The sequence below is a fragment of the Eurosta solidaginis genome, chromosome 1 (assembly GCF_040869045.1).
Source record: "Eurosta solidaginis isolate ZX-2024a chromosome 1, ASM4086904v1, whole genome shotgun sequence".
Taxonomy (NCBI): Eukaryota; Metazoa; Arthropoda; class Insecta; order Diptera; family Tephritidae; genus Eurosta; species Eurosta solidaginis.
Window position 1 is genome coordinate 3,598,500 of NC_090319.1, and position 20,786 is coordinate 3,619,285.

Consider the following 20,786-nt stretch of genomic DNA (forward strand, 5'->3'; position numbering starts at 1 on the left):
GGTTTTCCAATCGAACGGCTGTAATATGCAACTACCTTCTCCTGTCCATCGACCAGTTGTGATAAAACGCCTGCTATAGCATATCAACTCGCATCTGTATCTAGAATAAATGTTGCTCCAGGAATCGGATATGCCAACATTGGGGCAGTGCACAAACGCTCCTTCAATGTTTGGAAAGCCACTTCTTGCTCCTTCTTTCATTCAAAAGCTTTATTTTTTCTTGTAAGCTCATGGAGGCTATGGGCTACGCTGGAAAAGTTTGGCACAAATCGGCGGTAATATGTGCACAGCCCAAGGAAACTTCTCAACTCATGCAGGTTCAGTGGTCTTGGCCAAACTTTTACTTCCTCTATCTTTTCATTCGCAATACAGGTGCCTTCTGTCGTTACCTTGTGACCCAAATAATTTACTTCCTTTTTAAACAGCGAACACTTTTTGGGACTTAGTTTCAGACCAGCGCCAGCTATTCTCTGGAAAACTTCCTCTAAGTTTCATCAAAGTTCTTGCCCAATACGATGATGTCGTCCAGGTACACCAAGCAAGTTTTCCAATGTAGTCCTTTCAATACCTGATCCATGAGTCTCTCGAAAGTAGCTGGTGCATTACATAGTCCAAAGGCATTACCGTAAATTGCCAAAGACCGTCTCCGACGCTGAAGGCTGTTTTCTCTTTGTCTTCCTCCTTCACCTCCACTTGCCAGTAGCCACTTTTCAAGTCTAGTGTGGAAGCCATTTCGTACCAGAGAGCGAGTCCAGAGTGTCGTCAATTCTTGGCAATGGGTAGCTATCCTTTTTCGTAACGTCGTTCAACTTGCGGTAGTCCACGCAAAACCTCATTTTCCCATCCTTCTTCTTCACAAGTACCACAGGTGAGCTCCATGGACTAGTTGATGGTTCGATGACGCCGCTGTCGCTCATTTCTTGTCGAATTTGACTCACAACTTCCCGTCCATGCCGTGATGTCATTTGAAAGATCAGTATTACTAGATGAAACGTGTTCCTGGAGCTGTTAACAGTTAATAACTACTTCAGCCTCTTGGCATCTTCCCAAAATAGCTCCTTTGGTTAGTTTGAGTGGTGACTTGAACTCATTGAGTACTCTTACCGGAATACGTCCATCTTATTTTGTCATAGCCAGGGTTTTTCCTACAAGTTTGTTTGGTCCTAATTTGTTTGCAACCTTTGCCCAGATGGCTGCTTCTAATTTTGGTGGTATTTGCTGACTCTCTTCCACCAGCATTCGTTTACTGCTGTAGCCGAAATTAAGTGGTACATCCATGTTCTTATATCGCATCGTCTTGCTTTGCATGTCGATCTTGATGCCCTGGTCGATTAAGAAGTCCACTCACATAATGATTTCATTAACAATCTCTGCCACTATAAAATTATGTACTACCGTGACGTTCCCAATTCCGACTTCACATTCTACTTCTCCTAAAACCGTGCTGTCTTCTCCAGTGGCTGTACGCAATCTTGCTCCATGCAATGGTCTTATCTTCTTGTTGACTAAATCCGCTCGAATGATGGAATGAGATGCACCCGTATCTACAGTCAGTAAACGTTCCTTTCCATCCACATGTCCTCCGACAGTAAGATTGTTTGACCTTCTTCCAATTTGTGAGATAGAGATTATGGGGAATTCAATTGCGGGATCCAGCTGTTGCCCCTTGCGGCTGACTCGCTTTAGTTTAACAATTGAGTAGATTTGGAGATTTGCTCATCTCCTTCAGCTCTGCGTTTGCGGCCACCCACATTGTTGGAACTATTAGAACCGATGCTGCAATGACGTGCAATGTGACCTGGGTTGCCGCACTTGAAACATTTCATAACTCCAGCATTTTTCTGTGCTTCCAAAATTGTATCTACCCAGTCTGGCCTTTCCACTTCCACGCGATGAGCTTTGTACGTTGGCTTACTCAAAAGTGAGCTGTTTCCTGAGTCAGTGCATGCGATACCGTTTCAGCAAATGTTAGTTTTTGATTCGCACATGTAGCTCGCTTCGTTTCCACATCTCGTATGCCATTTATGAAGCTCTAGATTTTTACCCTTTCAGTGTATTCCACGGGTGCGTCCGCATTTGCAAGATGAGCCAATCTTTCAATATCTGAAGCAAACTCCTGCAATGTCTCATTTGCTTTTTGCTAACGGTTTTGCAACTCAATTTGGTATATCTGTTTTCTATGCTCGCTTCCATAATGTCTCTCGGCAGCGGCCATCAATGCTTCATAACTGTTCCGTTCGTACTCTGGAGTCGTCTGTAAGATTTCCGCTGCAGGCCCTTTCAATGCCACGAACAGAGCAGCAACTTTATCTTCCGCATTCCAGTTGTTCACTGCTGCGGTCTCCTCAAACTGAAGCTTAAACGCGTGGAAAGGAACAGAACCGTCAAAGGATGGAGTTTTTACCTTCGGATTAGACGTTGAAAGGCTGGGCGGTTCAATTGTAATTCCTGGATCCTATCTTTCAAAGCATCCATTTCTGCCTCTATTTTATCCTGTCGACCACTGAAGCCTTCATGAAACTGGGTTAGTTTTTGTTCCATATGCGCTTCCGGTTTAGATGATATACGGACTTCCTGCTCTTCTAGTTGTGTGGAGATCTCAGGTGATATCTGTGCTGAAATTTGTGCCGACATTTCGGAAATACGCGTCTCCTGTGCTTCAATCTTAGATGTTATGCGTGCCTCTTACGATTCCAGTTGGGATGACATTTGTCTTTCCTGGGCTTCAATCTTGGATGTTATACAGTTCTCCTGGGATTCCAAGTGTGATGACATTTGTAACGACATTTCTGAAATGCGTGCCTCCTGTGCTTCTACCTTGGATGTTACTGTCGATGTTTGTGAAGATATTGCAGCCAAAATGGTGTTCAAGTCTGTGCTTGTAACTGTCTGCGATGTTTCGTTTTTCTCTTCAATTTTTGTTGTTGTCTCCTCGCCATCAAAAGGAAAGACATAATCTTCCACGTTAATTCCCCTAATTCCATTGCATTTCGTAGTCGTGTCTGAAGTTCGAGTTTATTGCCGGTTGTATTCAGTCCACGGGTCTCCTTCTTCAGTTGCAGGATCTTCAATTCACTCCACTTTGCCATGTCCAAGTTGTATTCGGAATCTTCGAAATTTATTCAACAGTTCCACTTCTGACACCAATTGTAACGAATTTAGTGCAGTTCCTCTTATTTGCAACCTTCTGCTAACGTTCGAATCACTAAACTGTTGAATAAATAACTCCACTATTCAATAATGCAAAATGGCCCTTATTAGACTACTTTCAAAATAACACTTCTATTGCTCACCAGATATCATCTTAAATCAAACTGATTGTCGTGCCTCTACTGTTGGTGCCTTTTATACTCTGTGATTTCTCGTTCGCATACTTCTAGGCGCTTCCATTTCTAGAATTTACTAGTTAGTTATCTACTATAAAATTATAACTACAGATGCACGTGTATAGCTTCTCATATGCGTATGTATATGTGAGCGATACTTACACAAACCATTACCTACTTTTGGGAGCATCTCAGATATATGCATGTGTTTGTGCGTTTTCTCTCCGCTGCTTGTATGGACATATGGGTAGACATAATGATTCATTTGTTGATGTGCATACAAGTCACTGCTTTGTATCGGCTTAGAGATGACAGTACCCCTTAGTGTTGCTAATATTCGTCACAACTTTGCTGAACGATGTGTAAATAGTACTATTAATTTAGAGTAGGAATATATGATTACCTAATCAAATTGACTATAATTACTATTAACACCGTCAGCCCTATAAAGAAGCGATGACTTATGTAATAGACACGTAAAATTTTTTTTCAAACATCCTGATTCTAGTTTCGTTAAATAAAAACAATGAATTACATTTTAACGAACTGCTTACTTACTGTCCTTTGTCTACCTTTACTTTTAGTTCAGCATTAACAAACACAAAAAATAAAAAAAATAGTGGGTTGCACAAGGCGATTTTATTAAGAATTTCATTTACAAAGGTAGTCAGTAAACCTTTCGGTCATTTAATAATTTAGTTATACAATTTTTGTTGTTATATCAACCTACTGATTTGTAAGATCGCGGGTTCGAATCGAGCTCAAGGCCCAACAATAGCAGTTCCCGAAATGGATCTATACAACGAGCTTTGGCAGTTGTCTAAATTTTTTCTTTCTTCTATTCTAATTTAAAAAAAAAAATAAATTTTTTTTTCAATTAAGAAATAATAGATAATAATGATAAAAAATTATTGTTAGGCCTTGGGCTCGATTCGAACCCGCAATTTAGTTATACTTTTAAAGCTCCTAACGAAACAAAAGAAAAAGAAGGAAAATAAAACAAAGTTTGTAAATTGAATTTGTCTTAGTATATAGGCCAAATGTATACGTATATATATACACATATTTACTTATTATCCATAATCAGGGTCATAGAGAGAAAATCCGGGCCCGGGACTAAACAATTTACGGGCCCTCTATAAAAAATCCACTAATACGTTTGATTACCTTGAATTAATGACGTCTTATTCATGAATCATTATTGATGGATTACATGAAAAAAATTTTTTGCCACATCAACTAAATGATTTTTAGACTAAGAGCTGACAATAAAATTATCACAGAATATTTACTATTTATACTATTTTATTGTAACTTGAAATAAAAGTCTCTTTTAACAGCAACATATTGTTTCAAATAATCTTTTCTAGTTATTTGGTAACATTTTAATACATTTCTGATAAATTTAATGATGATTATACATTTTAATTATTCAATATAGAAAGTTCGGATATCAAAGAGTGGCTTTACTTGATTTTTTTCGTTGCAAAATTTTTATAATAATATCAAAATTTAACTCTCTTGCCAAAACGGATTTAACACAAAACGTGGCAAGTCCTAAAACTCGCTCTTTAGATGAACACGATCTATGAAAGTCTTTCATTCTTGAAAGGACGCTGAAGGAACGTTCTGCACTAGCTACAGTGACAGGTATAGTGCAAAAGACACGTAAAGCAACACTAATGTGGTGGAAAATTGTATACAGATTTTGAACATATGTAGATGGCATTAACAATTCCTGGCCGCCGCCGTGGTTGGATGGTAGCGTGCTCCGCCTACCACACCGTATGCCCTGGGTTCACACCCCGGGCAAAGCAACATCAAAATTTTAGAAATAAGATTTTTCAACTAGAAGAAAATTTTTCTAAGCGGGGTCGCCCCTCGGCAGTGTTTGGCAAGCGCTCCGGGTGTATTTCTGCCATGAAAAGCTCTCAGTGAAAACTCATCTGCCTTGCAGATGCCGTTCGGAGTCGGCATAAAACATGTAGGTCCCGTCCGGCCAATTTGTAGGGAAAATCAAGAGGAGCACGCCGCAAATTGAAAGAGAAGCTCGACCTAAAATCTCTTCGGATGTTATCGCGCCTTACTGTCATCCAATGGTGACAGACCTTTATCAAAATTTGCTTCGTAAATATGTTTCAAGTGAATTCTTTCGTATTTTAAGCTTTGTCCGACTTGTATTTTTCGACAAATTTTGCTGCGCTCGCCCGAACCGTAGTTTCATACATGTCTTCAAATTGCCACAAAAAGGAAAACGTCTCGCTCAAATTTTTCATAGCTGCAAATCGTTCAGTAATGCCAGTGATTACCGAAGCAACGATCACCAGGAATGTATTGTTTTTAAAATCAGACTCTGAATCACCCGTAATCATCTCATTTAAATTATCTTCAGAACGTCTTTTGGGCTTCCTCTTTCGAATGTCCGAAACTTTGGCGAGATGTTCAATTGAATAGCAACTGTTTTGCATTCGTTTAAAATTGTTTCCCATTGGTTCCTGATCAACTTCAAGAAGCTAATAAGGCATCTAGATATTGGACCTCAACATCTATGGTGGCGTCTCTAGCTTGGAGGACCACGTTGCTTTCATTAATGGTAGTCAGTATTTTGAACCAAATTGAGGACAGCATCTCCGTATGCTTGTGCAGTCAAATTTGGCTTTTGTCTGAAAGACTATGAAGAGAGCTCGGTAAATTTTTTTTGAGGATGTCCCATCGTTATGGAGTGCTGCTGAAAATAGTAAAACATTTTTGTACAACTCCGAATGAAGTAATTGCAGCCGTACAACATTCTGCAGCATCAACACAGCGTAAATTGAGACTGTGGGTTGCACAAGGCGAGTAATCAGCATTCGAGTTTTTTTGGAGAATGTGACGTAGTGCTCCGTTGCAAGCTCCTTTCATATTGGCGCCGTTATCGTACCCTTGTGCACGATAATCTTCAATCAAGTATGGAAAATTAGATCAGCGATTTTGTGACCATTTTTTTTGTAACAATTCACGAATCCAAAAAGCGTTCTTGAATTGTAAAATTTGTTGCTTTCGAATTGAAATGGAGTTAGCGCAAAATGAACGTAGTCAACGTGACTAGCATCAGGCATAGCATCAACGATAATAGCAAAATACTTGGCTTTCTTGCCTTGATCTAATATATTTTCCCTCACGTGCTTTGCACAAATTTCTATAAATTCGTTCTGAATGTCTGGCGAAAGATAGTGAACTTGTAAACGTTTGTGCTGCTGTTGCGAAATCTTAACTTTCTCCTAATGATCTCTAAGTATCGGATGATAATGGCTTATGAGATTTTAGATGCCCAAAAAATGTCCATTGTTTCGTTCACGAAGATATAAACTTTCGCCTTTGAAAGCTAGGCCTGTTATACCCAAAAATAAAATATTGTCCAAAATTCTATATAAAATTTCTTTCCACTTTTGAGTTTCAGTGATTAGCTGTTCATTGATAAGTGTATAAATTTTTGCCTCCTTTTGAATTCGTTTTTGTAAAGATCGCCATTGAATATAACATTTAATGTGATCTTAAGTATTTTTGTGCGATGGCAGTTTATCGTATAGCTTCTTCCACACCTGCAATTTCGAATATCCGCAGAACAAATTTTAGGTCGATTTAAAGTATTGCTACTGGCACTCCACACTAACCAGTCACGCTCCACTCTCACTTCATTTGGTAAGATTCTGTTTAACAACGAGGTAGGAAATGCCTTGTCATGACAATCACGTGGAAAAATAACAGGACAGTTTTGTTTACCTCGACGAATTATTTCGTTGACTTCTTCAGATCGCAAAAACTCATTATTCACGGTACCGATATCGCAGTCGTTTAAATAATCTGGACTTTGATACAGAGTTGGTGGTATTGTTCGAAGACTTTTTGAATATGAACCTTCATCACTGTCACCACGAAAACTTTACGATTTCGGATTCATGTAAACATACATTTTTGTTTGATGTTTTTATTGTCTCCTCACTGTTCGAAGGCCCAGGCTAAAAATCATTATCAATATTCGTTGCTTTTGAAAGTCGGCTTAAAATTTGCACATGGAACAACTAAAGACTCTCCTGAATTAAAAAAAATGTCTTAGTACCTCTAAATCGCGGGCCCCCTGAGAAACACATTTTCGTTTGATGTTTTTATTCTCTCCACAGGCCCAGGCAAAAAATCATTATCAATATTCGTTGCTTTTGAAATTCGGCTTAAAATTTGCACATGGAACAACTAAAGACTCTCCGGAATTAAAAAAATGTCTTAGTACCTCTAAATCGCGGGCCCCCTGAATCCCCTCCCCCTCTCGACGGGCCTGTCCATAATATAGCTTAGAGAGTGGTCAATGAAGACATCATCATAGATACATATATAAAATATAAGTAGCTCGCAATAGATTTATAAACATACAACACACATACCTAGCCTTACTATGTATGATTAGATATTTAGGTAAATAAGGTTGTGGGTTGCCATTGTATGTGAATAGCAATAAACTATTAGCCCTATTATCATGCACGCGTATTAGGCACATATATTTTGCACATCATCATGTCAGCATCTTTGGGCTACGTTTAGCTTACAAACAGTAGGATTTTTGAAATAAACAATCCTGCGGTCTACTTTATAAAGAGCGATAGGAACAACAACGAGAGTAGGAAAAGGTAACCAAGATAATAGAGCCACAAAGAGATCTTTAATTAATACAATATTGAAGAGGCGAAGGTTGGTTAGAATTTAGTAGCAACTTTATTATAAAAAGAAATATGAAAGGTGTGCTATTTTGAATTTTCTTCAAGAAACAACACACTCATATGCATAGAAACACAACAAACCACCTACCTACCCATTCGTAGTTACAACACCGACGCAGGTTTCGACTACACTTAACTAGAATTAGTAGCATTTAACGCACAAATACTAATACATAACCATAAATACTAATACTTACCCCTAAAATACTAATGATTCACTAATTACATTAAAATTTTCCAGTTCATTGTTTTAATAAAGTTACGTGGGAGTATGCGTACTTTGAATTATTCGAAGCGAATCTAAACGAATAGTTTGAACAATCCAACTAATTCGAATAATTTAAAGAAACGCAGGCCTTTTGAATTGGTGGGCGATCATTTTTCCCAAGCTTTTAGGTATAATAAGAAGAAATTGAAAACGGCAAAGAGTAAGACTATTGCTGCTGAGAAAAACAAAATAAAGAAAGGGAATTTGTTTAGGAGATTTTATTTCTTTCCTTTGCTGTAAATTTTTATTTGTAATACTTGGATGAGTCTTAGTATAAATCTAGATGTAATGCATTCGTGTCATGTATACACGTATTGTTGCAATCAATTAAGGTCTTAGGCCAGAACGTTTGTAAGGAATATCATCTTACAAAAGCAATATCAAAACAGACTCAGTTCTTTTATTATCCCCATTAACAGGAGATACGAATAAGATATAAAACCTAGTTAACTTTCAATGGTGAACAAGTCCGTATCTTTGATCGTGATTTTGTAAGATTGACCATTAGTTAGTTTTAGGCTTCAGAAGTTCGCCTGGTATTAATTAGATATATGACCAGATACATTTTGACTAAGTTTTCTTACAATGAATTATAAATAAAGTTGTTTGTAATCAGGGATGCACCTTAACGTTAAGCTAATCGTTTATCAAAAAATTTCCACCGTTTCCGTTGAAACACTTCGAAATATTATCGATAAAGAAATTATCAAGATAAATTGTATCTCGTTTTTAACCGAAATGAAAAGCTTTCGTTAACGTTAAGAACGTTAACAAAAACGTGATACTTTATGTTTGAATTGTGCTGGCAATGCTATAGCCATGATGAAGCCGTAAGGTGGTAACAGCGAGCGGACATACACACACAAACTCTATGTAATTTCTTTGGGTAATTCGTTGGTGGTAATGTCAAAAATACTCTGAGAAATGTTCGTACTGTCAAAATTCGTGAGAAAAGTTGGAATCAGCTTGGCTAATGCTTTCACCTTTAATGACTCCGCCATCAATCAGCTTTGCCAGCATAGTTTGAAATTAATAAATCAACATAAACGATTTGATTTCGTTTTGATATGGCAGAAAACGAAGCAAAATCATTTCGTTAATTTGACGTTCTTAACGTTAATAAACGAAACAAAGTCATTTCGTTTCGTTTATTAACGTTAATTATCGTAACGAAATGATATCGGTTCGTTGGTTAAGCATGCCTGTTTGTAATAATGGGAATATTGATGTTCATACACATTTAGAAGGCACATAGGGTAAGGGGCCACCGAAAATCAGGTGCATCGGTGGTCATGGTTTTTGAGGGTGGGGTAATATACCGGGCGTCGCAACAACACCCGCGGTGCCCTTATATATATTCGGCCCTTTTCTTCTTTTTCTTCCCTTTTCAGCTTTTTTTTCTATTTTATTTCAGCGTAGTAACCGGTCGTTTCCGGTTCGTCAAATTAGTTTGGGATATCAGTTTTTTTTTTCATCGTTAAATTTGAATTTTAGTTTTTTTTTTTTGTTTTCAGTTCATTTAAAATTTTGCTTGTTATTTTTGATTTTAGTTTGAGTTAAATTTGATTTCGGGTTCGTTCTTCAGTTTCAGTTAATTTTAAATTTCGTTTAAATTTCTTAGTTTCTTTCGTCAATAATTGCGGTTACGATTTTGAATTTAATTTTGAATTTTAAATAAATAAAATTTGGACGGTTAGCTTCCACTTTAATTTCCCGGTTTTGGTTTTGAATTTGACGGTTCAGTTTCAGCTGATTTTTTTTTTTTTTAATTTCGAATGTTTAACGGTCTGTCCGTGACATACGGTTCTACCGGATGTCGTTTTATTTTGAAATTATAAGCGTTTTGAGTCCTCTCTGCGCTTCTGTCTGTTTGATAGGCATGATATGACCTTTTTTTCTGTTTATGGCGCAGGACAGCAGGGTTGGCAAGAACCCCGCCCAGCCGACATGGCTAGCCACAGTGCACCACTAGATCATGCCGACTGCCTTCCATTGTAGATGCGTTTCCATAACAAGTTATTGCAAACTTTGTTAGGGTTAGACCTTTAGGAAAAGTGGGCTTGGTCTTTAACCGATTTTGATTATCTTCACTCAGTCTATATAATCTGACAAGGATAGTGCCAGTGCCAAAATCAATGTAATATCTTAAACGGCTTTTGATTTACGCCTTGTTAAACTTCCAAATTTTCTTCTTCTAAATGTTGATGGAATTCATGTTTTGCGTCATAAAACCAATCACTCATGGTTCAACTATATGGTTGGCTCATCTGTACAATAACAAAATATGTCTGTTCAAATTATCAAAATCTGTGTATTGGTGTTGGTGCGAAGGGTATGGAATGGAAACATAAAACTTAGCAGTTTTTGTATGTGTAAGAAAATTTTGCCAATGTGTCGGTTTTATTTTGAGTTTGCCATCTCCTTTTGACAATCCCATCGACCATCCAATGAAATAAATAAAATCAGCTGATGAGACAACCATACAATTGAGCCATGCCAATCACTCTACAAATTTTCATTAGCTTATCGATATTCGTTTTTGAACTATCTCAGTATTCTAAATTTTCCATATCGAAAAAGTGGGCATGGTTATTTTCCGATTTCGTTCATTTTCCACACCAATCTATTTTAGGTCCAGATAAGCCTGTATACCGAATTTGGTGAAGATATCTTAATATTTGCTCAAACTATCGCGTTAAACGACGGACATGACTTATTGAAAATTTTTTATTTCGATACTGATATTTTGATATATGGAAGTCGTCTATATCTATCCGGATTTCTTTATACCTGTACAAACTACCGTTATCCAACCAAAGTTATAATACCCTGTGTGCAGGTACAGGTGGCTATAAAGAAATATCGTTAGCTTAATTCACAAATGCATTTACCAACCGATTTTTCTTAACTGGCTTTTCGCAGATTTTTAAATGACATACTAAAGCACACCCCAGGAAAATTTTTAAAGTGTCAGAACCATTAACAAGGGAGTTACACCACTTATAAAAAGTATTTTCTGCATGTAGTAATGTGAAAAAAAATGTTTTTGCTTCTCCTGTATTATTTTATATTTGTTGCTTAGGACCTCTGTGAATTAAGCCAACGATAGTTGTCTTTCTCAGTTTAGTGATATGTTTATTTTTCTTTATAGTACATACATATAAGAAAAAAATACGAGATGTTATTTTTTACATATTTTTCACCTGTTATGTATGTATGTATGTATGTATAAAAGAAAAATATGTGTTTACTTTTTAAATAATATATAAAAATAGGTATATTACGAAGGGTCCATTTCGAACTGCGGTAACTTTTTCGATAGAACTAAAAATGCACTTAGAGGCATACATATCTTTTTTTAAAGAATTATTGAATATATATTTTTACATATTTATATATAAAATAATGTCCATATTAACATATCCACTATGTCAAAACTAAAAAACAGGAACTTAATCAAAATGAAAATGACAAATGGAAACACTTTCGAATAAATTAAAAGGGTTAAACTTTAGTCGTTGCATAAATCGTTGACTTGTCTTGTCTTTGCAAGATTTCTAGCTACCATGAAGGTATTCCTCATTAGCATAGCCACTGTCATTGGTCCAACACCCCCAGGCACCGGCGTGATATGGCCAGCCACTTTGCGTACTTCTATGGAAAGAAAAAAAAAAATATATCCGTAAATACAAAAGCAATAAAATATAACGAATACATATGTATATGGAAATATTCATAGTCAGATTTTGCATATAATTGTTAACCCCCTCTTCTCCGCGCGTCATTCTTTAATTATATGAATCCCAAATATATATACTGTAACGATTTTACTGCAAATCCTCTTATTTGCAACCTTATGCTAACGTGCGAATCACTAAACATTTGAATAAATAACTCCAATATTTAATAATGCAAAATGGCCTTTATTAAAGAACTTCACAATTAACACTGATATTTCACAACCAATAGCTTGCTTAAATCAAACTGAATGTCGTGCCTCTACTGTTGTTGTTGTTGTTGTAGCGATACGGTTGCTCCCCGAAGGTTTAGGGAGTGATCGATGTGATAGTCCTTTGCCGTTTACAGATCCGGTACGCTCCGGTAACACAGCATCATTAAGGTGCTGGCCCGACCATCTCGGGAACGATTTATATGGCCACATTAAACCTTCAGGCCAATCCGGTTTTTTAGTCGCCTCTTACGACAGGCATACCTACCGCGGGTATATTCTAACCCCCTGACCCGCTGGGTCGTGCCTCTACTGTTGCTGCCTTTTATACTGTCTGGTTTCCTCGTTGCATACTTCTAGCCTCTTCCATTCTAGAATTTACTAGTTAGTTATCTGCTATATAATTACTACGTTTATAGCTTCTCATATGCGCGTGACTGATACTTGCACAATTACAATTGCCTACTTTTGGGAGCATCTCAGATAAGATATTTGCATGTGTTTGTGCGTCTCTTCTCCGCTGCGTGTACGTACATATATGTAGACATAATGATTGATTTATTGATGTCATACAAGTCACTGCTTAGCATCGGCTTAGAGATGATAGTATCTCTTAGTGTGGCCAATACTCGTCACACTGCTCTGCACCTAAGTCTGATCGTCGCGATCAGACAAATTTCCTGATCTAAACGCCGCTAGCAGCTCCACATGTACCACTCTTCTATTTCGTGGTTTCCCAATGGTTTGTATACGTTAGATGGTATCACTGATCTTCTTCACAATTTTGTACGGGCCTTCCCAACTGCACCGAGAAATTTGGCTGGAACACCTTTCTGCCGGTGAGGGTTGTATAACAGTACCAAATCTCCCTCTAAGAAACCTTCCGAATTATTGTTCTCATCGTACCTGCATTTCATCTTACTACTCATTATCCTTGATCGTTCCCTCGCACTCTGTTGTTTGGCCAATGTACTACTTTGTAGAGCTTGCTCTTGACGGATTGGCTTCACATAATCAGTATCATTCAAACGTTTCACAACAGCAGTGCGCGCTGGCTTGAACCCACCCTTGCATTCTTTCTTGAAAATTCTTTCAGTCGTTTTAGTGCGTCCATTAGGGTTTGGCAATGCCAGTGTTTTTCTCGCAGGTGCCTTTGGTTCCGATTTGTTTGGCCCATTCGTTCCATCAACCCTTGTCCGATCTGCTGCCTTTGATTTTTGTGGTTTTTGTCGAATCTCTTGCATCAGCACTCGATTACTGCTGAACCCTTTTTCCAAACTGAAGTTAAGTGGCAAATCCTGGCTCTCATAACGCATCACCCTTCTCTGCATATCGATCTTGATGTCATGGTCAACCAAGAAGTCCACTCCCAATATGACTTCATCAACGATCTCCGCCACAACGAATTTGTGTAGAACTGTGACCTTTCCAATTAAGACTTCACATATCACTTCTCCTTGGACTTGGTTATACTCGCCAGTGACCGTACGCAACCTTGCTCCAGGTAACGGTTTTACTCTCCTGTTGACCAAGTCAGATCGGATTAAGGAATGAGATGCGCCCGTATCTACAGTCAGTACACGCTCCTTGCCATACACATTTCTTTTGGCGGTAAGACTGCTCGAGTTCCTTCCAATTTGCGAGATAGATATCACAGGACCTTCAATAGCTGGGGCAAGTTTTCGATCTTTACATCTGACTCTCTCTCGCTTACCTCCTCCAGCTTTACGTCTACGGCCACCCAAGTTGGAACCACCAGGACTGGTGCTGCAATGACGAGCAATGTGACGTGGGTTACCGCACTTGAAACATTTGATTGCACCATTATTCTTCTGATGCGTTCCTTTTAAAGCTTCTAAAATTGCATCTACCCACTCTGGCCTTTCTACTTCCACACGGCGTGTTTTGAAAACTGGCTTTCACAGAAGCGACGCTCTTTCCTGAATCAGAGCATGTGCTACCGTTTCTGCGAATGTTGACTTTGGCTGTGCGTATGTAACTCAGTGTATTCCACGGGTGCGTTCGCATTCGCTAAATGTGCCAGCCTTTCAACATCCGACGCAAACTCTTGCAATGTTTCACCAGGCCTCTGGAAGCGGTTCAGTAACTCCATTTGGTATATCTGTCTCCTATGCTCAGTTCCGTATCGTCTCTGTAGAGCACCCATCAATGCTTCACAACAGTTCCGTTCGCCCTCTGGAATCGTCTGTAAGATTTCCGCTGCAGGCCATTTCAATGCCACGAACAGTGCAGCAACTTTATCTTCCGCAGTCCAGTTGTTCACTGCTGCGGTCTACTCAAACTGTAGCCGCTTCCCAAGGCAGTCGGTTCTATGTACAGGAGCGACTCGGGATTTTTCCCGACAAAGGACTGTCATTTCAGTGTAATTTGTTGTGTCCCTCGCACAAATTGTCATCCTCCCAGCAGCGGGACTGCTCCATATTCTCTTGCTCCGCGAAGGTATCGAACCCAATCCGGGTCCGTCTCCTGACCCCGGTCCTGAGAAATGGTTTTGCTGCATTTGCCGGAAAAGAATCTTTTTTAGACGGCCATACTCTTGTCAGTGTGTCTCGTGTAAGAAATGGTTGCATCGGACAGGTTGTTCTGTGCTAGATCCCAAAACCAAACGTCCACGTAACTTCTTACTTTTGTGGCTCCTTGCTGTTCACGCCCTAGGACGTCCCGTAGTCTGCGCCTTCCCTACCTCCCTTTGCACCGTTTGCCAGCACAGAATATATATGTTTGGGACATCCGGCCAATGCAGCTCCTGCCATGGTCGGTGCCACTTTCCTAGATGTTCTGGTCTCCACGACGGCAATCCCCCGACGGGTTTCATTGCGCCATGTTGCCAGGGCACGTACCTCAATGCTTACCCAAGGACGTCCAGTCCCAGGGCCACAACAGCAGTTGCATCCTAGCCTTCCACAACCCAGGCGTAGTCACCCGTCACTTACTCCCAGACTGACGACATCTCCGCCTATGCACTTCAGAATTCTGCAGTTAAAATTTAATGGATTAACTGGGAAGATCACGGAGATAGTCGATTTCATGAAGTGGCACAATATTCGCATTGCTGCGATTCAAGAGACGAAACTCACAGCAAGATCTGCTCTGCAAACCTGTTCTGGATATAATGTCCACAGAAAAGATCGCGAGAGCGGAAATGGAGGCGGCCTCGCGTTTATCATACACCACTCTGTGCAATATCATATATTTGATCCCGACATCGGCCGCAAGGACAGTGTCTTAGAACGTCAAGGCTTATCTGTCCGGTCAGGCGAGCAAACCTAGAAATCATCAGCATTTACATCCCTCCTGCCACCTGTTGCCCCAGTGGATACCGCCTCAATATCAGCGCCTTACCCACTGGCAACAGTCGCATCATCTTAGGCGATTTTAATGCCCATCACGATCTATGGCATTCAAACTTGCGGACGGACAGTAGGGGTGAGATGTTGGAGGATCAAATAGAAAAAACGACGTTCTGCACAATAAACGGAGACGCCCCCACACGTATGGTAGTAAGCTGTCACAGTTCGCCGGATATTTCAATCGTGAGCGCAGAACTCGTAAACTGCGTCAACTGGCAGCCGATGGTAACATTGGCATCCGACCACCTGCCTATACTTATTTCGCTCGAGCGTACCGCCGAATTCATCGTTACAGAAAAACGCACTTTCATAAACTTAAAAAAAAGGAAAGTGGGACGAATACAAATCCTTTACAGACAACCGCTTGCTGCCCTCCCTATCCCGACTGATGCCCACCAAGGGGAGCGTGCTTTCCGCAAGGTCATTGAATCCGCCTCGGCTCGTTTCATTCCCGCCGGTAGAATTCCCGAAATTCGGCCCACTTCCCGGCGGAGGCCGCGAGAGGACGTGACCTTATAAGACAGCTCGATCCCGGCGACCCCCAAATAAGGGATATAAACCAACGCATCAGATTCCTTGTGGATGAACACAAGCGGGCGAAATGGAAGGAGCACCTAAGCGGTTGTTACCTCTCTGCCGGTGTGAGTAAACTTTGGTCCACCGTTAAGTCCCTATCGAATACGTCTAGGCACAATGAAAAAGTTTCAATCGCCTTGGCGACAAAGTGCTGTCGGATGCGAAAAAATGCGCGAGCGCTTTCTGCCGACAATATATAATGCATTCTACGGTCGACAAAGATAGATGGAGGGCCAACAGACACGCACATAAACATAAATTCAGCACGTCACCAATTACCTTCACCGCCAAAGAGGTTGAGGATGCCATCGGTCATGCTAAACCATTCAAAGCAGTGGGACCAGACGGCATAGCCATGCCGATGCTTAAAAGCCTAGGGAAAGAGGGTTTCAAATATTTAGCACATGTCTTCAACCTGTCTCTTTCCACCTTTGTCATACCCGAAAAATGGAAAATGGCCAAGGTGGTCCCGCTACTAAAGCCTGGGAAACCAGCTAACATAGGAGTCATATCGCCCGATATCTCTCCTATCGCCAGTAGCCAAGACGCTTGAAGCCATTTTGCTCCCCTACTTCAAAGCAAATTTGCAGCTAGCCTGTCATCAGCACGGCTTCAGAAAACTCCATAGCACCACCACCGCGCTAAATGCCATCAGCACCCAGATAAATTGCGGTTTAAATGAAATCCCCCACCATAGAACAGTACTCGTTGCGCTAGACCTATCAAAAGCTTTTGATACGGTCAACCATGGCACTGCAAGACCTGGAAGGGTCTACCCTTCCCCCATGTCTTAAAAGGTGGACCGCAAATTATCTGGGTGGTCGGCAGGCATCGGTGCAATTTAGAAATCAAATATCAAAACCAAGAAGAATTAAACAAGGGGTGCCACAGGGTGGTGTCCTATCTCCACTTTTGTTAAATTTCTACATATCTAAGCTACCTTCGCCACCATAAGGAGTTACTATCCTTTCCTACGCCGATGACTGCACAATAATGGCCACAGGCCCAGGCCCACAGATCGATGAGCTTTGCAACGGAATAAACGGCTACCTCCCTGATCTCTCCAGCTTTTTCGCCTCGCGAAACCTGGCATTATCACCGACTAAATCCTCCGCGACCTTATTTACAACATGGACGTCCCAAATGTCGATCATTTTGAACATACACGTCGATGGCACTACGCTACCGACTGTCCTACACCCCAAAATCTTGGGTATGACGTTTGATCAGGATCTACATTTTGGTGAGCATGCAGCCGCAATTGTACCGAAAATCCAGAGCCGTAATAAAATCCTCAAATCCCTTGCTGGCAGTACTTGGGGAAAAGACAAAGAAACGCTCATTACCACATACAAAGCAATTGGCCACCCGATTGCATGCTACGCGTCCCCTATATGGTCGCCAAGCCTAAAAACTACCCACTGGAAGAAGCTACAGGCCTGCCAAAACACTGCTCTCAGAACCGCCATCTACATAATGAGGCGAGAATACTCCCCATCAGGGAGAGAAATGAGATGCTAACCAAATAGTTCCTGTTGAATACCCATAAACCTGGGCATCCCAACAGACATCTGATTGATGAGCCAACGCTACGCCTGAATTATACATTAAATAAAAAATGTGGACTTGTAACCATTAAATTTCATAAATATTGCGTTTAAGTATGCTAAACTCTTTAGAAATTGCGATGTCGGTTTATAAGGACCTCCTTTGGGCAATCAATTGACAAACGTGTATGTTTTGTCAACATGTTCTGAGCAAACGTACGGACACTTAAGAAGGCTATATTCCCTTGCTTTGTATACTGCAAACCACGTTTCTTCCACCAAAGCAATTTTCGGGAGCTCCAAAAATTTATTAAAAACCCTCTTTTCTAGACTGATATTACGTATTGTAATATTTCCAAGGCATGCGGCTCATCATTTTTTCTTTTTTATTTAAAATAGCTATGAAAGTAATTTTATCGTATCCGTTAATATGAAATCCATCAAAATTAGAAAAATTCGTACAATTTTTCAATCTGGTAGCTTGTTTTTGGTGAAATTGTCAATGTCCCCGCAAAAGTCAAGTGGCTAACGTCACAGTAAATGGAACTACCTCCATTTTTTGTATCATGGCTCTTATTATCGCTGTCCTTATCTTTATATCTATCCCTGTCTATCCCTCTGAACCCCTTTCTCCTAGTACCTCTACATATGTAAGTTGATTATTTGTTTAATTAAATCATAATTATTTACCATCGAAGTCCACATCACCGACTAGCTTTGTTTTTCCCGGTTCTTTAGCAGGTAAACGTGTAATCCCAACATCAATAACACAAGCACCAGGCTTAACCATATCACTTTGCACAAGACCCGGTTTACCAACAGCCGTCACTATTATATCCGCTCCTTGACAAAATGTCTTAAGTTGATCTGGCGGTGTGTTACGATGGCAAATGGTTACTGTGGCATCCATACCTTTAGATTCATGACGCCCATCCGTATGTAATAGCATAGCTGTGGGCATCCCAACGTTTTTTGAACGTCCAATCACAACTACATTTTTACCAAAGGTTGGTATTTTATACCGCCGTAACAGCTCATATACTCCTGCCGCTGTCGCTGGAATAATACTTTTCATATCGAGTGCTAAACGTCCAACATTGACTTCATTAAAGCCATCGACATCTTTAAATGGTGACACTGCATTACATATAGTACGTTCATCTATGTGATTTGGTACAGGTAATTGTACTAATACACCATCAATGTTTATATCATTATTTAATTTTTTAATACAACTTAGAAGCTCATCTTGCGTAGTTGTCTCCGGCAACTCAAGTGTGTTGCTAACAATACCAACGGTCTTAGCAGCCAACATTTTATTCTTTACATATGTCTGGCTGGCTGGATCTTTGCCGACCAAAACTGCTGTAAGTGTAGGTGAACGATTTCCTAATGCGACATATTGGGTAATTTTTTGCCTGAGTTCATTCTTCATCTCATCGGCGATGGCTTTGCCGTCGATAATTTGCGCCCCATGACTGGAAAGATAAATATTTTCAATTTCGTTTTAGATATATGTATGTACGTATGTAGTATGCTGTATCCGCACCAAGCTCGGTATTTGGTAGTTTTCGAGTCCCTAATTTGTTTTTGTAAATTGTAATTCGATAATTAAAAAAAAAAGTTAATACACATAAAACACTACCAGCTACCAGCTGCATCACGCTGGAACCCGCTTTGAAAAAATCCAAATTTTTTTTGTGATTTCTATAACTACAAACGATGCAATTGATTGTAGTGAAATTCATTTTTTTGTAGTTCTTATAGTTACTCCGAAAATATAATACATTGTGCGGAAACCAAGCAATTTAAGCAAATTTGGTTTTTTTCTTTTTGAAATACGTTTTAAATCGTTTGTAGTTTTTCATACGAAAAATAAATTTTTTTTTGGTCCACAGGTTTCGGAGATATCGCTAACGCATCTCAAAAAAACCAAGAACGCAGCAATTTGGAAGCACTAAAAGTACTTTTCCTATAACTACAAACGATGAAATTGATTGTAGTGAAATTCGTTTTTTTGTAGTTTTTATAGTTACTCCGAAAATATAATACATTGTGCGGAAACCAAGCAATTTAAGGAAATTTGGGTTTTTTCTTTTTGAAATACGTTTTAAATCGTTTGTAGTTTTTCATACGAAAAAAAATTTTTTTTTTGGTCCACAGGTTTCGGAGATATCGCTAACGCATCTCAAAAAAACCAAGAACGCAGCAATTTGGAAGCACTAAAAGTACTTTTCCTATAACTACAAACGATGAAATTGATTGTAGTAAAATTCATTTTTTTGTAGTTCTTATAGTTACTCCGAAAATATAATACATTGTGCGGAAACCAAGCAATTTAAGTAAATTTGGTTTTTTTGTTTTTGAAATACGTTTTAAATCGTTTGTAGTTTTTCATAGGAAAAAAAATTTTTTTTTTTGGTCCATAGGTTTCGGAGATATCGCTAACGCATCTCAAAAAAACCAAGAACGCAGCAATTTGGAAGCACTAAAAGTACTTTTCCTATAACTACAAACGATGAAATTGATTGTAGTGAAATTCGTTTTTTTGTAGTTCTTATAGTTACTCCGAAAATATAATACATTGTGCGGAAACCAAGCAATTTAAGTAAATTTGGTTTTTTTGTTTTTGAAATACGTTTTAAATCGTTTGTAGTTTTTCATACGAAAAAACATTTTTTTTTTTGGTCCACAGGTTTCGGAGATATCGCTAACGCATCTCAAAAAAACCAAGAACGCAGCAATTTGGAAGCACTAAAAGTACTTTTCCTATAACTACAAACGATGAAATTGATTGTAGTGAAATTCATTTTTTTGTAGTTTTTATAGTTACTCCGAAAATATAATACATTGTGCGGAAACCAAGCAATTTAAGCAAATTTGGATTTTTTCTTTCTGAAATAGGTTTTAAACCGTTTGTAGTTTTTCATAGGAAAAAAAAATTTTTTTTTGGTCCATACGTTTCGGAGATATCGCTAACGCATCTCAAAAAAACCAA

The 20,786-nt window shown here is 39.3% G+C and overlaps 1 protein-coding gene across 2 annotated transcripts in view; it reads right to left on the reverse strand.

The window, feature by feature from the left end:
• Positions 1 to 11,696: 11,696 nt before the first annotated feature.
• Positions 11,697 to 20,786, reverse strand: part of LOC137246441 (bifunctional methylenetetrahydrofolate dehydrogenase/cyclohydrolase, mitochondrial-like) — a 95,166-nt gene continuing 86,076 nt past the window's right edge. For both annotated transcript variants that reach the window (XM_067777563.1, XM_067777558.1), the window contains 2 exons: positions 18,479 to 19,266; positions 11,697 to 11,999 (listed from right to left, as the gene is read on the reverse strand). In XM_067777563.1, coding sequence (XP_067633664.1) covers positions 11,857 to 11,999; positions 18,479 to 19,266 — 931 coding nt within the window. In that variant the 3' untranslated portion in view covers positions 11,697 to 11,856. The remainder of the gene's footprint in view (positions 12,000 to 18,478; positions 19,267 to 20,786) is intronic.